The sequence below is a fragment of the Salmo salar genome, chromosome 10 (genome assembly GCF_965601325.2).
Source record: "Salmo salar chromosome 10, fSalSal1, whole genome shotgun sequence".
Classification (NCBI taxonomy): Eukaryota; Metazoa; Chordata; class Actinopteri; order Salmoniformes; family Salmonidae; genus Salmo; species Salmo salar.
The window spans coordinates 18,284,029-18,301,093 of record NC_138300.1 but is presented as its reverse complement, the minus strand read 5'-3'; the positions used below and the strand labels follow the sequence as shown (position 1 = coordinate 18,301,093).

General features: G+C 41.9%; 1 protein-coding gene across 5 annotated transcripts in view; it reads left to right on the top strand.

The window, feature by feature from the left end:
- LOC106613657 (polyamine-transporting ATPase 13A3) overlaps positions 1-14,810 on the top strand; it is a 61,321-nt gene extending 46,511 nt beyond the window's left edge. For 2 of the 5 annotated variants that reach the window (XM_082956770.1, XM_045687427.2), the window contains exons 21-32: positions 1,747-1,875; positions 1,963-2,042; positions 2,183-2,225; positions 2,341-2,450; positions 2,582-2,678; positions 2,787-2,859; positions 3,289-3,466; positions 3,784-3,962; positions 4,136-4,224; positions 4,390-4,470; positions 5,460-5,552; positions 6,376-14,810. In XM_082956770.1, coding sequence (XP_082812896.1) covers positions 1,747-1,875; positions 1,963-2,042; positions 2,183-2,225; positions 2,341-2,450; positions 2,582-2,678; positions 2,787-2,859; positions 3,289-3,466; positions 3,784-3,962; positions 4,136-4,224; positions 4,390-4,470; positions 5,460-5,552; positions 6,376-6,588 — 1,365 coding nt within the window. In that variant the 3' untranslated portion in view covers positions 6,589-14,810. The remainder of the gene's footprint in view (positions 1-1,746; positions 1,876-1,962; positions 2,043-2,182; positions 2,226-2,340; positions 2,451-2,581; positions 2,679-2,786; positions 2,860-3,288; positions 3,467-3,783; positions 3,963-4,135; positions 4,225-4,389; positions 4,471-5,459; positions 5,553-6,375) is intronic. The other 3 variants (XM_082956772.1, XM_082956771.1, XR_006756904.2) reach the window with 2 other exon arrangements.
- Positions 14,811-17,065: the final 2,255 nt, after the last annotated feature.

Sequence of the window (17,065 nt, the reverse complement as noted above, 5' to 3'; positions counted from 1 at the left end):
TTTTCAGTGACGAGCACAATTAATATTAGCAGCACAGATGCGCAGCACAGTTCTGTTCAGCAGTGGGAAGGACACACCAAACCCGGCCTAGATCAGGTGAGCTGCGGGGGAGCAAGAGCTGAGGCAGACAGGCTCCGCCTCTGATTATACACGTCACGTTAGTGACTCTCTCTTGCTTCCCGTAGATGACTAGTCACCACCAGCTTTCTCGTTGGCTATCCTTTACCTGGATAAGAAACACAAGCTGCTTTACGAAATGAAAAACAGTAGCTGCATTTGAGTTTAATAGTAAAACAAGTCTAGCTATGTTTTTCTCTCCCTTGAGTATAGAGAAGTAGGCTGTCTTTGAATGTGTAGTCTCACTCAACCCTCCCACTTTCCCCACTGCATTTCATAGGCAGGTTCAGTAGCCAAGTCTCCCTCTTTTCCTCAGAGAGACAGCTTGATTCTAGCCCTTACGGTTCAAACGATATGACCCATAATACCGTCACTACGTGTTTTTCTTTCTATCGTGCTTTAGCGGGCCGCATTTTGCATTCGTAAAGTGGCTCGTTCTAAAACTAGGCTACTTGCGGACCGGACTGTTAACTATTTGTTTAGGCGACAACTTGTTCAGTCATAGCAAACAATTTATTGACTAAATTCCTCTTGCCACTACACTGTATCTGACTGGGTAAATAACTTTTATTTTGAGTTAATGGGGACTGAGACTTGAACACTTGGACTAGTTCTCGATCACTGATTTGGACTCTAGGTTTTTGTGACTGCACGACATCACTGGGCGAAAGTCATTAGCTCCCATTCTACTTTTGGACACCAATGTGGCTGTGGCGTCTGTGGAACGTTGACCACAATACCAATGACGCGACCGAGTGACGGATGTGCAACCCTTCCTGCTTTGCCAATACTTTGCGGCACCATCTGGTGATTATGCTTCTCTCGCGCTCTCTCTCTCTCCACTTGTGTGTGTGCGTGTGTGTGTCTGTTCTGTATGTAATGTACACTATCAATGTAGGCTGAGTTAGGAATTTACATGGCCAGATAATTCTTAAATAGTGGGGAGAACAAGTATTTGATACACTGCCGATTTTGCAGGTTTTCCTACTTACAAAGCATGTAGAGGTCTGTCATTTTTATCATAGGTACACTTCAACTGTGAGAGACGGAATCTAAAACACAACGTGATTTTCTGGATTTTTGTTTTAGATTCCGTCTCTCACAGTTGAAGTGTACCTATGATAAAAATTACAGACCTCTACATGCTTTGTAAGTAGGAAACACTGCCGATTTTGCAGGTTATCAAATACTTGTTCTCCCCACTGTATGTTTGTCATATTTCTGCTGCTGGGAAGAGAATAGGATGTTACGCAGACAAATATGTTGGTAGGACAACGCTATGTATGTTTGTGCTCATAGAAGTCAGTGACGTATGTTTACTATAGGTTAATGAGGCAATACAAATGTAACGTGACTAAAATGAAAGGGCATTTAGTTGACTAAAATGGCCCACTGTTTTCGTCATTTTGAAAATAACTACACAATCTTTTTTTTTTTTTTATGTAAAACATTTTACTAAGTCTTAATGATATTTTAGTCAGAGTGCCAAAGTTAACATTGATGGAAACTGAAGTTGTCAGTCGCTAGCTTTTACAACTGTTACTCTACATAAGACCTGTTGTATCAAGATGTCATTCTTCCCTTGCTCACCTGTACCTGCTTGCCCCCCGCCCCTTCCTGTCCCAACAGGAAGTAGAGATCAGTCTAGAGGATGTGTGTCACACTGACGAGCCCAAGTCTCAGGACCAGTACCACTTCGCCATGAGTGGCAAGTCCTTTGCTGTCATCACTGAGCACTTTCAGGATGTGCTGCAAAAGGTAATGGGGTCCATTCCCCAAACACATAGCTATTGCTGTTGTGATTTGGTTGTGTCTAATGCATTGTTGTCGGCCTATCTGGTGTAGTTGGTGCTGCATGGGACAGTGTTTGCCCGAATGGCCCCCGACCAGAAGACCCAGCTCATTGAAGCACTGCAGAGTGTGGAGTGAGTAGAGATGCTGTTGACCCATGGGCACAAATGGCACAGTACACACTCACCCTCTTCATAGATCTGTTTAAATTGCATTCGTTACACATTTTGTAAATTACAGTTAAAAACAGTCAATTATCTTTCCTTATCTGTAGCTATTTTGTGGGCATGTGTGGAGATGGCGCAAATGATTGTGGTGTAAGTACAGACCTCTTTTGAAAGCATTTTTTGTTGTCAAATGATCATGCAGATAGAAGTAAAGACGCTATGTTATTGCTTCAACTTGCTCCCCTCCTCCAACCTTGCTTTCTAGGCTTTGAAGAGGGCTCATGGTGGGATCTCTCTCTCTGAGCTGGAGGCCTCTGTAGCCTCTCCCTTCACCTCCAGGACCCCCAACATCTCCTGTGTGCCAAGCCTCATCAGGTAGGCCTGCACTGGGCCTCATGCACCAGAACACTACCCATCAGCTCAACATGGCTGATGGGTAGCCTTATAAAAGCACTTCCACACTGACTCGCTCAATTCTTTCCTAAAAAAAACCGATCTATCCACAGAGAAGGGCGAGCGGCTCTGATCACCTCCTTCTGTGTGTTCAAGTTCATGGCCCTGTACAGCATCATCCAGTACATCAGTGTCACCCTGCTCTACTCTGTGAGTACAGTACCCCTCCCTTAGTCTCTGCACTCCTGTCAGGACATTACTAGTCTCTGGTGTATACAGTAGCTGACCTCTGACCTTATCTCTCTGTAACCATGTCAGATCCTCAGTAACCTGGGAGACTTCCAGTTCCTCTTTATCGACATCGCTATCATCCTCCTCATCGTCTTCACCAGTAAGTAGATCAACACTAGTTAGTTTGACACTTGTCCACAAGTGTCCAGACACTTTTATTGCGATTTAATTTAGTTTTTAGAAACTTACCCCACCAGCAATAGACTTCCTCATTGCTTGTTCTGCAGTATGGGAGTCACAGTATGGGAGTCCAAAAACACCCAAATACTTTATTTTAGAAATTGCAAAGCTCTCAGTAGAGTGATGCAGGTCTTTAGATGTTGTTGGTAAGTTTCTATAAACCAGGTGAAATTTTAGAAAATTGAGATTTGGTAGAAATAAAAGTGAGCTTGTCCTTTTTAAATTAAATGTTTGATCTTCTACCAGCTTTGCTGGGTTTGTACCTCACTCTCTGTACCCATCCTACCTTCCGGTTCCTTACTTCTTTCCCTGTGTCTTTGTCACTGTCTCTCCCACCTTCTCTGTCCAGTGTCTCTGAACCCAGCGTGGAAGGAGCTGGTGTCGAGGCGTCCCCCCTCAGGTCTGATCTCAGGCCCTCTGCTATTCTCCGTGCTGACTCAGATCCTCATCTGTCTGGGCTTCCAGACCATCGCCTTCCTCTGGGTCCGACACCAGGCCTGGTACGACATCTGGACGCCAGAGTCAGAGTGAGTCCAAGTTCAACCCCCAAGCTAACTACAGGACCTATTCAAAACACACCATTGGGGGGACAGCAGTAAGAATGTAACATCACCAATTCACACCAAAACCGTTCCAGTGCTAACACACCTGTAACAATACACCAATGGACAAATGAGATGACACTACCAGACTCAAAACAAACCAATAAGCCATATACCGTGAATGTCTTATTGTGTATCATTACTGCAAACAGTAGGGACGTCGCCAGTCAGCTTTTGACTTGTAAAACTGCTTCCCGATATACATATGACTCTGTGTGCATCTCTGTTCTCTCCTCTCCCAGTGCCTGCAACTCGTCCCCCCATGCCAACTTCTCCCCGAAACACAACTCCTCTGAGGACGACCACAACATCAAGAACTACGAGAACACCTCCCTGTTCTACGTCTCCTCCTTCCAGTACCTCATCGTGGCCATCGTCTTCTCCAAGGGGAAGCCCTTCAGACAGCCCAGCTACAAAAACTGTGAGGACCACTACTAACACCAACATTCCCACGTATTCGCCTGAAAATCAGATAACAGTATAAAAGTGTTGGTTCAAAAATCAAGTTAGGGTTTGAGATTGGTTGGAAATGCACAATTATTTTCTGTGTGACTGACCTATGTTTGATTAGTTGTTCTGTCCGTCTCTCTGCAGGGCCCTTCGTGGTGTCATGTATTGGCTTGTACATATTTCTGTTCTTCATCATGTTCTACCCTGTGTCTGCTATCGATGAATTCCTAGAGGTGAGTGGACATCAACCAGGAGAGACGAGCTTCATACTGATATTAGCCTCAAGCTTCGGTTGAATTGGCTCCTACAGTAATGACTTTGTGAATTAACGTGGCGTTGCTTCACTTTTTGTTGTTGAAATGTGCTCTTGTGAATCTGTTCCTCTCCCTCCCGTCTAGATTGTGTGTGTTCCGTTTGAATGGAGAGTCACTCTGTTCTTCATCATCGTAGTCAATGCAGCCGTGTCTGTCTTGGCGGAGGTAAGACACGCACACACTGAACTGTCCATTTTGCAGTATTCTGGGCTCTCTTTACACCACGTTACGTAGGTCTTTCTCGCATGTACAGTTTTTGTTTTGTCGTCAGTGTTGACGTCATTAAGGTGCGTAGGTTGTCACGTGGTGTTCGATTGTGCGTTGACTCTGACCTACTGTCGGAGAGTGTTAAAGGATGAAGTGGAGGGCTGAGCTGTGATGTTACCATTTGACTACCTTTTCAGTATGAAAAAGACAGAAACTGCCTCGTCTTTCATTGACGTAACCAACTGAAAAAGCCCTCTTGTAAACTTGAGCGGGGACACGCACACAATTCCTCCCTTTCTTTAAACACAACCTGCCATCACCACAGTGACGGCCACGCTGTAAACCACTCGGCGTATTAAATCTAATGAGTGGTTGGTTACACACCCAGGCTCTGCTCTTTCTCAATCTCCAAGCGTAGACAAGTGGCAGAACATGATGCCTTCGAGCTGTGTGGCCCAATGATAGAGATGGCTCACCGGTGATTTAGTATTACAAAATGCCCCTGGCTTGCCCTGCGCAGTAGAGCAGTTCTCTCTCCCCGCTCTTGAGCCTCCCAAGCACACACAGCTTAGCAGTGACACAAGATGGCGGTCTCGCCAAGGCTGCCAACCTCCCACACACCAACCAATGACGCTCAATGGATAATCACCAGGAACAGATCCCTGTCACACAAAATCCACTTTTGAAACGCACCATCCTGTTGTAGATGATGACACCCTCTTTCTCACTGTATTTATTGTCGTCATTTATGTTGAGAATAACCCCTTTTGCCTCTACTCACGACTAACGTACAGCGCTGAAATCACCTCCAAACGTCTTTTCAGTAGTTTGACTATACAAAAAACAAATGAGGGTGGACAAAATCTGCTTGAGAAAAGCTGTGTGATCAAGTAGCCACTCTGCTCTTTGTAATTTTTTTCCCGCCCACTGCGCCTATTATTCCATAGACCCTCGTCCTTGACGTCGTCTTATGGAAGCTTGTGTTCAGCCGAGACAAGCAGGGCAGCTATGGCGCCACACCCGCCACCCCGACAACACAGGTTGGGAAATCTGACACTCTTCCACTGTCGCTTTTAATCTCCCCTGGTGACCCCCCCCTTCCCCCCCCCTTTCTTTCTCTCCTTTCTCTTTCTCTATCACCCAGCACTCTTATTATATAACCTACCCAAACCTTGCATGTGTGGACCTTATTGTTCTCTGACCCTCTTTCGCCCCCCCTGGTGGGTTGTCTGTGTTATTACTCTCCTCTGGGAGCACGATTCCTTCCTGTATTTAATACCCCCAGCAGTAGTACAGTATTGGCTCCAGTAAGCTCCTCCCGCTGCATGCGCCTCAAAGCGTCCCCTGTTAGCTCCTAACCGTGTGAGTGGAAACCGCATGGTCTAGATCAGGTACAGTACGTATCCACTGCAGGCTAGCTGAGAAGGGTGTCTCCCACCCATGGTGTCAAAAATTATCCTAATTATCTTCTCTGTTGCACTGCATGTCTGCTTGTTTTGAGGTAATTCTCGGCATAAAAACGACAATCCCCCAAACGTATTGCCATGCTTGACTTGAATTTGAATTACCTAAGAACTTATTCTGTTGAAATTATAGAATTTTTCACAACAGTTAAAAACCATAATAAAACAATGTGTGTGCATGCTGCAATAGGGAACCAATCGGAATACCATCACTACCTTTAGGTTATATAGTGCATGTGGTGACATAAGCATGTGAGATCATTCTACCTTCTAAAGGCACAAAAATACAAAAGAGAATTGGGAAGACAATGAATGAGGAAACATATCCACAGAGGAAAAAAATATTCATAAAGTTTTCTTTTCCCTTTCCCTCCTCTTGTTGTTATTGTGCGGTTTCCAGGGTGGCATTGACCTCTGGGGACCCAAGTGTCTGTCGTGGCTGTGCTGCCGGCAGAGGAAGGTACCCAAGGCACTCTACATGCACCTGGCCCAGGAGCTGAGCGTGGACCCCGACTGGCCCCCCAAACCCACCACCACCACTGAAGCCAATCCCCCGCCGCCTGGCAACACCCCAGAAAACTGCTCCTCCTACCAGATCATGGGCGACTCCTAGCACCCCCCCGCACCCGATCTTGCTAAAGCAGATATACATACACGACCAAAAGGACAAAAAATTAACTGTTGTCGATGAAAAGCACGAGGCGAAAGACTATGAAAGATGGGGTGATGGTGGAAATGGTTTGTGGGATGGACAAATGGGAGTGTGGATCCTCCAGGTATCTGGTCTCTCCATGCTCTTTGCTGCTCAGATCAATCAGTGTTAAGACCCTGGCTAGTCTACATAAGCCCCACCAACCAAACCCCTCAACCTGCCACCACCCCCTGGTCTACAAAGGTTTGTCTACTACACAAATACATCCCAAGGATAGTGAACTCCAGCGATTCTCAACTGGTGGGTCACAACCCAAATTTGGGTCGCGGGTGGTTTTGAATGGGTCGTGGGTGTCTGGATATTTATTTATTTACTCAGTCTGAACTTAAACGACTAAAACCAGTTAGAAAGTGATTAAATAATTTAATCTGACTATTTTTCTTCAATCACTGTATTTTCAATATAGAGCTATTAGCAGCGCTATGTTGGTTGATTTTGTGGTCTCAAACCAGTGAGTTTATGAACATACATTTTCCAGATTACATTTTTGCTAATTTTCTTTGTGACGCAAATACACTATATGACCAAAGGTATGTGGACACCTGCTTGTCAAACATCTCATTCCAAAATCATGGGCATTAATATGGAGTCGGTGCCCCCTTTGCTGCTATAACAGCCTCCGCTCTTCTGGGAAGGCTTTCCACTAGATGTTGGAGCATTGCTGCAGTGATTTGCTTCCATTCATACACGAGCATTAGTGAGGTCAGGCACTGATGTTGGGCGATTAAGCCTGCATCACATAGGTGCTCAATGGGGTTGAGGTCAGGGCTCTATGCAGGCCAGTCAAGTTCTTCAACACCAATCTCGACAAACCATTTCTGTATGGACCTTGATTTGTGCACAGGGGCATTGTCATGCTATAACAGTGAAGGACCTTCCCCAAACTGTTGCCATAAAGTTGGAAGCACAGAATCGTCTAGAATGTCGTATGCTGTAATGTTATGATTTCCCTTCACTGGAACTAAGGGACCTAGCCAGAAACATGAAAAACAGTCCCAGGCCATTATTCCTCTTCCACCAATCTTTACAGTTGGCACTATGCATTCGGGCAGGTAGCATTCTCCTGGCATTTTCCAAATTCAGATTTGTCCTTCAGACTGCCAGATGGTGAAGTGTGATTAATCACTCCAGAAAACACGTTTCCACTGCTTCAGAGTCCAATGGCGGAGAGCTTTACACCACTTTAGCCGACGCTTGGCATTGCGCATGGTGATCTTAGGCTTGAGTGCGGCTGCTCGTCCATGGAAACCCATTTCATTAAGCTCCCGACGAACAGTTCTTGTGTTGACGTTGCTTCCAGAGGCAGTTTGGAACTCGGTAGTGTTGCAACCGAGGACAGACGGTTTTTACGCGCTTCCGCACTCAGCGGTCCCGTTCTGTGAGCTTGTGTGGCCTGCCACTTCGCGGGTGAGCCTAGACGTTTCCACTTCAAAATAACAGCCCTTACAGTTGACCGAGGAAGCTCTAGCAGGGCATAAATTTGACGAACTGACTTGTTGAAAAGGTGGCATCCTGTGACAGTGCCATGTTGAAGGTCACTGAGCTCTTCAGTAAGGCCATACTTCTGCCAATGTTTCCTATGGAGATTACATGGCTGTGTGCTCGATTTTTATACACCTGTCAGAAACGGGTGTGGCTAAAATAGCCGAATCCACTAATCTGATGGGGTGTCCACATACTTTTGTGTATATATAGTGTATCAAGTTGCGACTGAGCCAACCTGGTTTAATTTGTGTCCTGGGCAAAACCAGTTGAGAACCACTGGTCTACTCTATATCCACCCCACTTCTCCTCCTCCGCCCTCACCTGGTCTACCTGCAGTCCAAGAGTCCTTGGTGTCGACAGGCTGGGTCCTGTGGCAGAGTCAGACCCCTGTGCTGAAATATGCAGCAAACGAACACACTCCAATCTTAGTTCTTATTTTTACAGTTGTAGTTGCTGCTGCCGTGATTCCTCCAGGAGCTCAAGATCTTCTCCCGTTGCTTTTGTTTGTAAGCAGCCACCAGACATCTCCACTAAGGTGGTTATCATCATACAGGAGACTCGACGCATGGATGTGCATGAACCCAGCTCCATATAGCCATTGTTACATGGTGGTTGGAACACTACTGCTTACCCAACAGTACTGTAATCTCATTGCTGAACCAGAACCTTTTTGTAGTATGAAACAGTATGTGCACACAAGAGGCTTGGAATCACGTGTAGCAGCAATCCCCCCCCCCCCCCGCATGTAGAAACCATCCATAGGCGAATAGACTTGCAAAATCGTGTCAAACTGGCCACACATGGGCTAGCATTGCTCCGCATAAAAACTGTCTTTGAAAAAAAATAAAAATTGATCCTGTATTGCATTTCTTCCCATGGAAGAAGAATCAAGGTATGATAATGGCATTGTGAAATTAATTAGCTAGCTGTATGCTCTCTCCATACAGCCGTGCAACTGGCAACACATACTGTACTACCGATACACACTGCGCTATAGCCATAATAGCATGCATGTATAACCACTGCACAGTCAAAAGTGAAATCAAAGGGCTAATACTCATTGTCCATCAGAGGAAGCTGCTGGGTGGAGATCTAGGATGACGGGCTGAAATCAAATACAATCTCATTTCATTTGTCACATGCTTCGTAAACAACCGGTGTAGACTGACTGAAATTATTACTTCCGGGTCCTTTTCCCACAATGCAGAGTTAAAGATAAAAAAATTACAATAGAAATACTAACCAGGAATAAATACGAATAACAATAACAAGTAAAAAAACATTGCTATATTCAGGAAGTACTGGTACAGAGTACAAGGTAATTGAGGTCGATATGCACATCAAGTAGGTGTAAAGTGACTAGGCAAAAGGATTGATAATACACAGTAGCAGCAGCATATGTGGTGAGTGTGAAAGTGTGTGTGGCATCAGTATGCATGTGTGTTTGTGGGCGTGTGTGTTGGGGGTGTCAGTGAGTGTGTAGGTAGATTCCATTGTGTGTGCATAGAGTCCGTACAAGAGTTGGTGCAAAAAAGGGTCAATGCTGGTAGTCCGGGTAGCCATTTCCTTATCTATTTACCAGTCTTGTTTAGCAGTAGTGCTAAGTGATTAGTGTTTTTTTGGAGGTTGTTTCGGTTCGATTATTAAAAAATAATCACGGTTTTAGGTTGCGGTTATTTGGGTTAAATGCTGCCCATTACTGCTGATCATTTATTCACATTACTTTAATATAAAATATAGTTCAGTGTATTACATTTGTTTTATTTGATGACTTTCAAGTCATCATCATGTCTATAGAGCTGCTGTCTGACAAAATCACTATTTTGTAGCTCTTCAAAGTAAATAATATTTTTATGACTGCTGAATAACAACGATCAATCACTTTGATCATGTATTTTCTGGTAGAGATACCTCTCGAAGCAACAGCTGCTCTGTCACCTCACGATCGTGCATTCTTGTCTCTTCCTATAGCAGGCATAAAAGAAACATAGACCGGACAAGTAGATGCGCAATGGATTATGGCCAATTGTAGTTAATTACCATGTTTTATGCACTAAACTATGTAGAATACTGGCCTGTTGGAAACTACATCGCACAGTTCAGGCTGGATCTGATTTGTCTTAAGAGAAACTACAATGTGCGCATTGAGCATACAGAAAAAAAACGGAACAGAATGGAATTCAAATAATTGAACCAACTTTAGCCAATTAGTTGCTTAAACAACAAAAAATAAACTTAATTGCTCAGCAATATTTAGCAGTCTTATGGCTTGGGGGTAGAAGCTGTCCAGGGTCCTGTTGGATCCAGACTTGGTGCACACTGGCACTGCTTGCTGTGAGGTAGCAGAGAGAATAGTCTAAAACACGTGAGAGAAAAGTCTGAACGTGTTTGATACCATTTAATTCTAACCAGTACAATGAGCCAGTCCTATACCTCTGCCACCATTGTTGTCCATATACTCGAAGATACAGTACACAAACATGCGCGCGCGCACACACACTCTGTCGCGATTAATATATTCTCAACAGCTAAATTGGTTCACATGATTTCACAACATAAAATGTACTGTGTGCATTGCTGTCCACCCTCATGTGTTGACCATATTGTAGATGTCATATTTTCTGCAGGTCAGTTGTGTACTACATAAGCCAGTCTTTCTCCTCATAGTAGCAGATCACATATCGTCAGAGATCCTAGTTTGTGTTCATCCAAAATGTGTTTCAGAATTGTCAGAAACACGGTACTGAGAGATACCGCTAGAATGCTAGTTCCAATCAAAAATACATGTTTAGACGGAATGACATGTTAAGGCAGTGTTAACTTATATAGTTTTCTTTTCTGCATCAATCACTTTTGTTTATTTTTTAAGATTCACATTTAAATTTCAAGAATAACAAACGGTTGTTACTTACAATGTCCTAGTTATACATGATTACATGATCAACCCTTACAGATCTCTATTGTAATGTTAATGATTTCCTGTGTGTTGGTAATATGACAGGTCCTACGGGCCCTAGTTTTGTCGCACCAGGACTACTGCTCAGTTGTGGTCAGGTGCCACAAAAAAGGACAATTGCAATTGGTTCAGAACAGGGCAGCACGGCTGGCCCTTGGATGTACACAGAGAGCTAATATTAATAATATGCATGTCAATCTCTCCTGGCTCAAAGTGGAGGAGCGCATGCTTGTATTTGAATGCACCAAGCTGTCTGTTTGAACTACTGGCGCACAGCTCGGATACCCATGCATACCCCACAAGACATGACACAAGAGGTCTCGTCACAGTCCCCAAGTCCAGAACAGGCTATGGAAGGCGCACAGTACTAAATAGAGCCATGACTACATGGAACTCTATTCCACGTCAAGCAACTCATGCAAGCAGTCATATTAGATTTTTTTAAAACATTAAAATAACACCTTATGGAACAGCGGGGACTGTGAAGCAACACAAACATAGGCGCATACACACGTACACATGGATTTTGTACTGTATATATGTGGTAGTGGTGGAGTAGGGGCCTGAGGGCACACAGTCTGAATGTATTGTAATGTTTTTAAAATTGTATAAACTGCCTTAATTTTGCTGGACCCCAGGAAGAGTAGCTGGCAGCAGCTAATGGGGATCCATAATAAATACAAAAATATGATAAGTGTATACAATGCACACTAAAGAGCATTTTTCCAGAAATATCGGTCATTGATTGACGATATGACCAGGGGCAATAGTACATCCTTATGTGCCAATTCACGTGTCTAAACCAACTCTATGATTGAATCCATGACAGTTTTGCTTTTAGTAAGGTTATTTTTACTCAATGTTTCTGAAGAATTATCCACATTGGTGGTGTTTATTTTCTTCTGTTCAGGGGATCTTTCCTAAATATCTGTAGAAGACTCAGATTTTTTTATTTTTTTAAATGTGGCATTTAGTTCGATTCAAAATCAAATGTTAGTTTGTTGAATGATTATATAAAACAAACCATATTTTGTCTTTCCCAAAGAGTAAAGAACATTTTAATCAATGTTCAAATGGTTGTAAACAAGTAATATCTGTTTCCAGATCGGTCCAAAAAGCCGAAATCCAAATCAGACTGGAATATTATGTGTGCATTTTACAGTATTTGTGTGTTAAAATGTAGCTTAAATATTGTTTAGAGATGTGCTTGAAGTCTGAAGTCTGTATTTTTCATTCATCTAAGGGCTGTAGTGTTGCTTTCTACTCTCTTTTTGTGGTACTGTTTTGTCACGATCAGTTGTCTGTATACTTATTTTTTTTTTTTTACCGGAACAGCAATGCTGTGTTCATCTTTCTGAATTAGACATGATTCTATTGGGCATTTCTATAATTATTATTTAAGCCAATGATTAGGTGCGATTGTCTAGGGCCAGAAGTTATTTCTGACCTTGTGACCTAACCAGGAAAAACTGGGCCCTAGTTATTTCTAAATCCTGGAATGTTGCTTGGTGAGGTGACAGTCAGGGAAAAACTCCTTGCCCTACGACCAATATCTAGTCATGTGAGGAATATATCTTCTCAGTACTCTGAAAACAGTTGCTATGAATCTAATGATTGAAATAAGGGATTCCATATAATATCCAGTGCATTCAGAAAGTCCCACCCCTTTACTTTTTCCACATTTAGTTGTTAAAGCCTGAATTTAAAATTGATTACATTGAGATTGTCACTGATCTACACACAATACCCCATAATGTCAAATGTTGTTTTTAGAATTTATTTGACAAATTAATTAAAAATGAAAACCTGAAATGTCTTGAGTCAACTATTCAACCCATTTGATATGGCAAGCCTAAATAAGTACAGGAGTAAAAATGTGCTTAAGTTGCATGCAATAATAGTGGTTAACATTATTTTTGAATGACTACCCCACACATACAATTATCAGGAAGGTCCCTCAGTTCAAAGTAATTTTCAAGCACAGATTCAACCACAAAGACCAGGGAGGTTTTCCAATGCCTCGCAAAGAAGGGCACCTATTGGTAGAAAGAGAAGGAGAAAAAAAAGCAGACTGAATATCCCTTTGAGGGTGGTGAAGTTATTAATTACACTTTGGATGGTGTATCAATATACCCAGTCACGACAAAGATGCAGGTGTTCTTCCTATCTCTGTAGCCGGAGAGGAAGGGAACCGTTCAGGGATTTCGCCATGAGACCAATACTGATTTTTAAAACCGTTAGAGTTTAATGGCTGTGATGGGAGAAAACTGAGGATGGATCAACAACATTGTAGTTACTCAACAATAATAACTTAATTGACAGAGTGAAAAGGAAGCCTGTACAGAATAAAAACATACATCCTGTTTGCAACAAGGCACTGAAGCAATACTGCAAAACACTTTTTGACCTGTATACAAAGTGTTTTGTTTGATGCAAATCCAACACATCACTAAGTACCACTCTTCATATTTTCAAGCATGATGGTGGCTGCATCATGTTAGGGTACGCTTGTCATTGGTGAAGACTAGGGAGTTATTTAGGATCAAAATAAATGTACTAGAGCTAAGCACAGGCAAAATCCTAGAGGAAAACCTGATTTGCTTTCCTGGGAGACAAATTCACCTTTTCAACAATAACCTAAAAAACAAAGCCAAATATACACTGCAGATGCTTGCCAAGACAACATTGAATGTTCCTGATTGGACTAGTTACAGTTTTGACTTAAATCTGCTTGAAAATCTATGGCAGGACTTGAAAATGGCTGTTTAGCAATCATCAACAACCAACTTGACAGAGCTTGAAACATTTTTAATGGCATAATAGGCAAATATTGTACAATCCAGGTATTCAAAGCTCTTAGACTTACCCAAAAATACTCACAGCTGTAATTGCTGCCAAAGGTGATTATAACATGTATTGAATACTTATCTAATCAAGATATATTTGTGTTCTATTTTTCATAAATATATAATTTTTCTTCCACTTTGTGTGTGTGTGTGTGTGTGTGTGTGTGTGTGTGTGTGTGTGGTGTGTGTGTGTGTGTGTGTGTGTGTGGATCGTTGACCAAAAAAATCCCACTCCAACAAAAATGTGTAAAAAGTAAACGGGTGTGAATACTTTCTGAAGGCATTGTATTGGCACCTCAGTTTGTCAGAATGTTTCTGCCGAGAAACAATATTTGTCAATCTTAAGTTGAATGTTCGTTTTCACTAGCACCTGGCACCTAAAATATGTAAATGATGCTTTGAGTTTTTAAGAATGTGCATTTCTGTGGATATCACAACCCCTCTCTAGAGAGGATTGTTTTGCTGCTAGGGGAATGATTCTCTCAACTGTCATAACCATGCACCTTAATGCTTCAACTTTGAATCAATATTGATAACCCTAAAACTTGCAAATTGTTATTCTGCTAAATGATATTTTACCCAGATACGGCTATATCATAGCAATGAAGCGTATGCTAAAACTCTATGCTCTTAAAAGGTACATTATACCGGTTGTTGACATCTGTAATCACCTGTTTTTTTTTATTAAGTGTTTGAAACGAAACATTGAGGCATTTAGAACATATCAGCCACTGAGTCTGTAGAACTTCCAGTGGAATTGTTTCCTCAGGGAAATGTGTGTATTTGTAACGTATAGAGAATTATAATAAAGTTAACCTAACTGAATGGAAAACAAAGCCTGTTGGTAAACATTTTATTACAATTTGTCGTAGATTGTTTGTTGCCATAAAATCTAATCTCCCAACCCTCAGTAAGAGGCTTCTCTGGAAAAAGGTTTTTTTTTGTTGCAGAGATGTAGATTGCTTGTAATTTATATATTTTTTTTTCTTTAAGGATTGTTCCTAATTTCTTTAGATTTCTTTTGATTGTCTTTTCAATAAATGTGGTCTTCAAAAACCGTTTGACTACTTTATAGTAAAAAAATATATATATGGAAAATTTAGGCCGGGATTTAATCCAATCGCGCTTTGTCGACAATGTGCCATTTACAGATAGTTTGCGATTGAGCGGACATATGCAGCATTTACCATGAACGCAGACTGTAATTATTATACCACCGTGATGCGGATTCCGTGAATGCAGGAACACACACCTTTTAAAAGGCGCATATGTATGTATGTTGCTGACGAAGCGCAATCACATTGAATCCCGGCCATAATAGAGCCCCACAGTGGCGGTGTCAGAATACCCATAAAACCTAGTGGTCTAACGGAAATGGTTCCAATCATTTTACCAACATTCATTTTTCCCATGCAAAACTGCAAATCCCTGCAAGCAGGTATTGTTAATGTAAAACTTGCACAAGACAGTTTACAGAATTGTCCGTTTTTAAAGAAATGTAGCCTATTTATTCATTACTACATTTAGCTAACAGTTCATCCAGAGATTCTTACCTTTGCCTCAATTCGGCAGTCTCGTCCAGATCATCATGGCATTTGTAGTTCTTTTATAAAGCCACGTTAGCAGCTAATTAGCGTTTAATTTTGAGGAGGTAAATACAGGTGAATATATTGATAAGTCACCTTGTCATAGAGAGATTTACATGGTTATCAAAATGTCACGCCAGTGTAAGCCTGCATGAAACACAGCCCTCATTTTAAGTGTTTCTCAAATCCTCTATGGGAAAAATTAGTGGTGGAAAAAACGATTGGAACCATTTCCCTGTTTGACCACTAGGTTTTATGGGTATTATGACTCGTACTCTCTTAGGCCAAGATTCAATCAGATCAGCGGTAACCCACATTTAGCTGACAAACGCATACATGGCTTTTCATTGCTTTTGTTTAGGCGGTGTCAGAGGTGTAATGTTAGACCTGTCAAATCTACAAGCGGCTGCTGACGTCATCTATCGCCATGGAATGAACTGAGTCGCATTAGTATAAATTCCATGCAACCGTGTTACAAGTTCAAACACTGGAATGTGTGATGTAATGTACACTGATTTAGTCTGATAAATCCTTGATATTTAATCATTTTCAATGTAACTGTCATTATTTCTATATAGCCTGCAGTTTCTCGTTCTAAACTTCTAAAGCGGGTGTGGTTTCATGACTACAAAGGCAGCTCACTGATTCGACAGCTATAATGCAGGAGGTTACACCACAGACAAAAGGGGAAACCCAGATACGTCACAGGGGGTATACATCTGAAGCATCGTTTAGAACTTAATGAGACAGCCCCAAGTTTTGCCAAAGTATGTCGTCTGGTTTTTGGCGTCCCAACGTAGGTAACGTAGCGGGCAATAGCTAGGGTGGCTAATACGGGAGCAGCATTAGCCATCCTAGCACGATGGTGTAATGGGATTTTATTAAGACTGGCATTTTTCCCTTTTGGGGGGGGGCTGCACACCAGGTAAATTGGCTTGAAAAACGTGTCCCTAAAGTTTTTTCATTTGTGTTACCACCTTGAAAATATCTTATTACAAATATATACAAGGACCTTCCCTCCTTTGGCAAACTGCTATGGATCTATATTAAAGAAAATTAAGCTAATTACACCCTTTTAGTATGTCATAAATTTGAGGATTCCATTAATAATTTGGTGTCATTGGTGTTGCAAAAAACAATTGGTGTAAGTTAATTTCAATGTGCTATATTCCATTTCCTGGTTGCTAAAATGTTAATAGTTCAGCTAATTTCAGTTTGTGACACAACAAGCATAGTGTAGAGAATCATTGTACCATCCAAGCCACTGTGAAATATAATTTCAATAACCAAAACTATTGTATTGTCAGCTGTTTGAAGCTGGTGTATAAAACCAAAAGTAAGATGCAAAAACTCCATTTAAGAACAAGAAGCATAGAACAGATCTACGGCTTCTTAGATTTGCTTTCAATGAGAGAACTAGATCTGTCAATGTGAATTTGGTCAGATTGCCCAAAAAGTTACATATTGCAGCTTTAAATGAAGATAAATTACACTGAGTATACCAA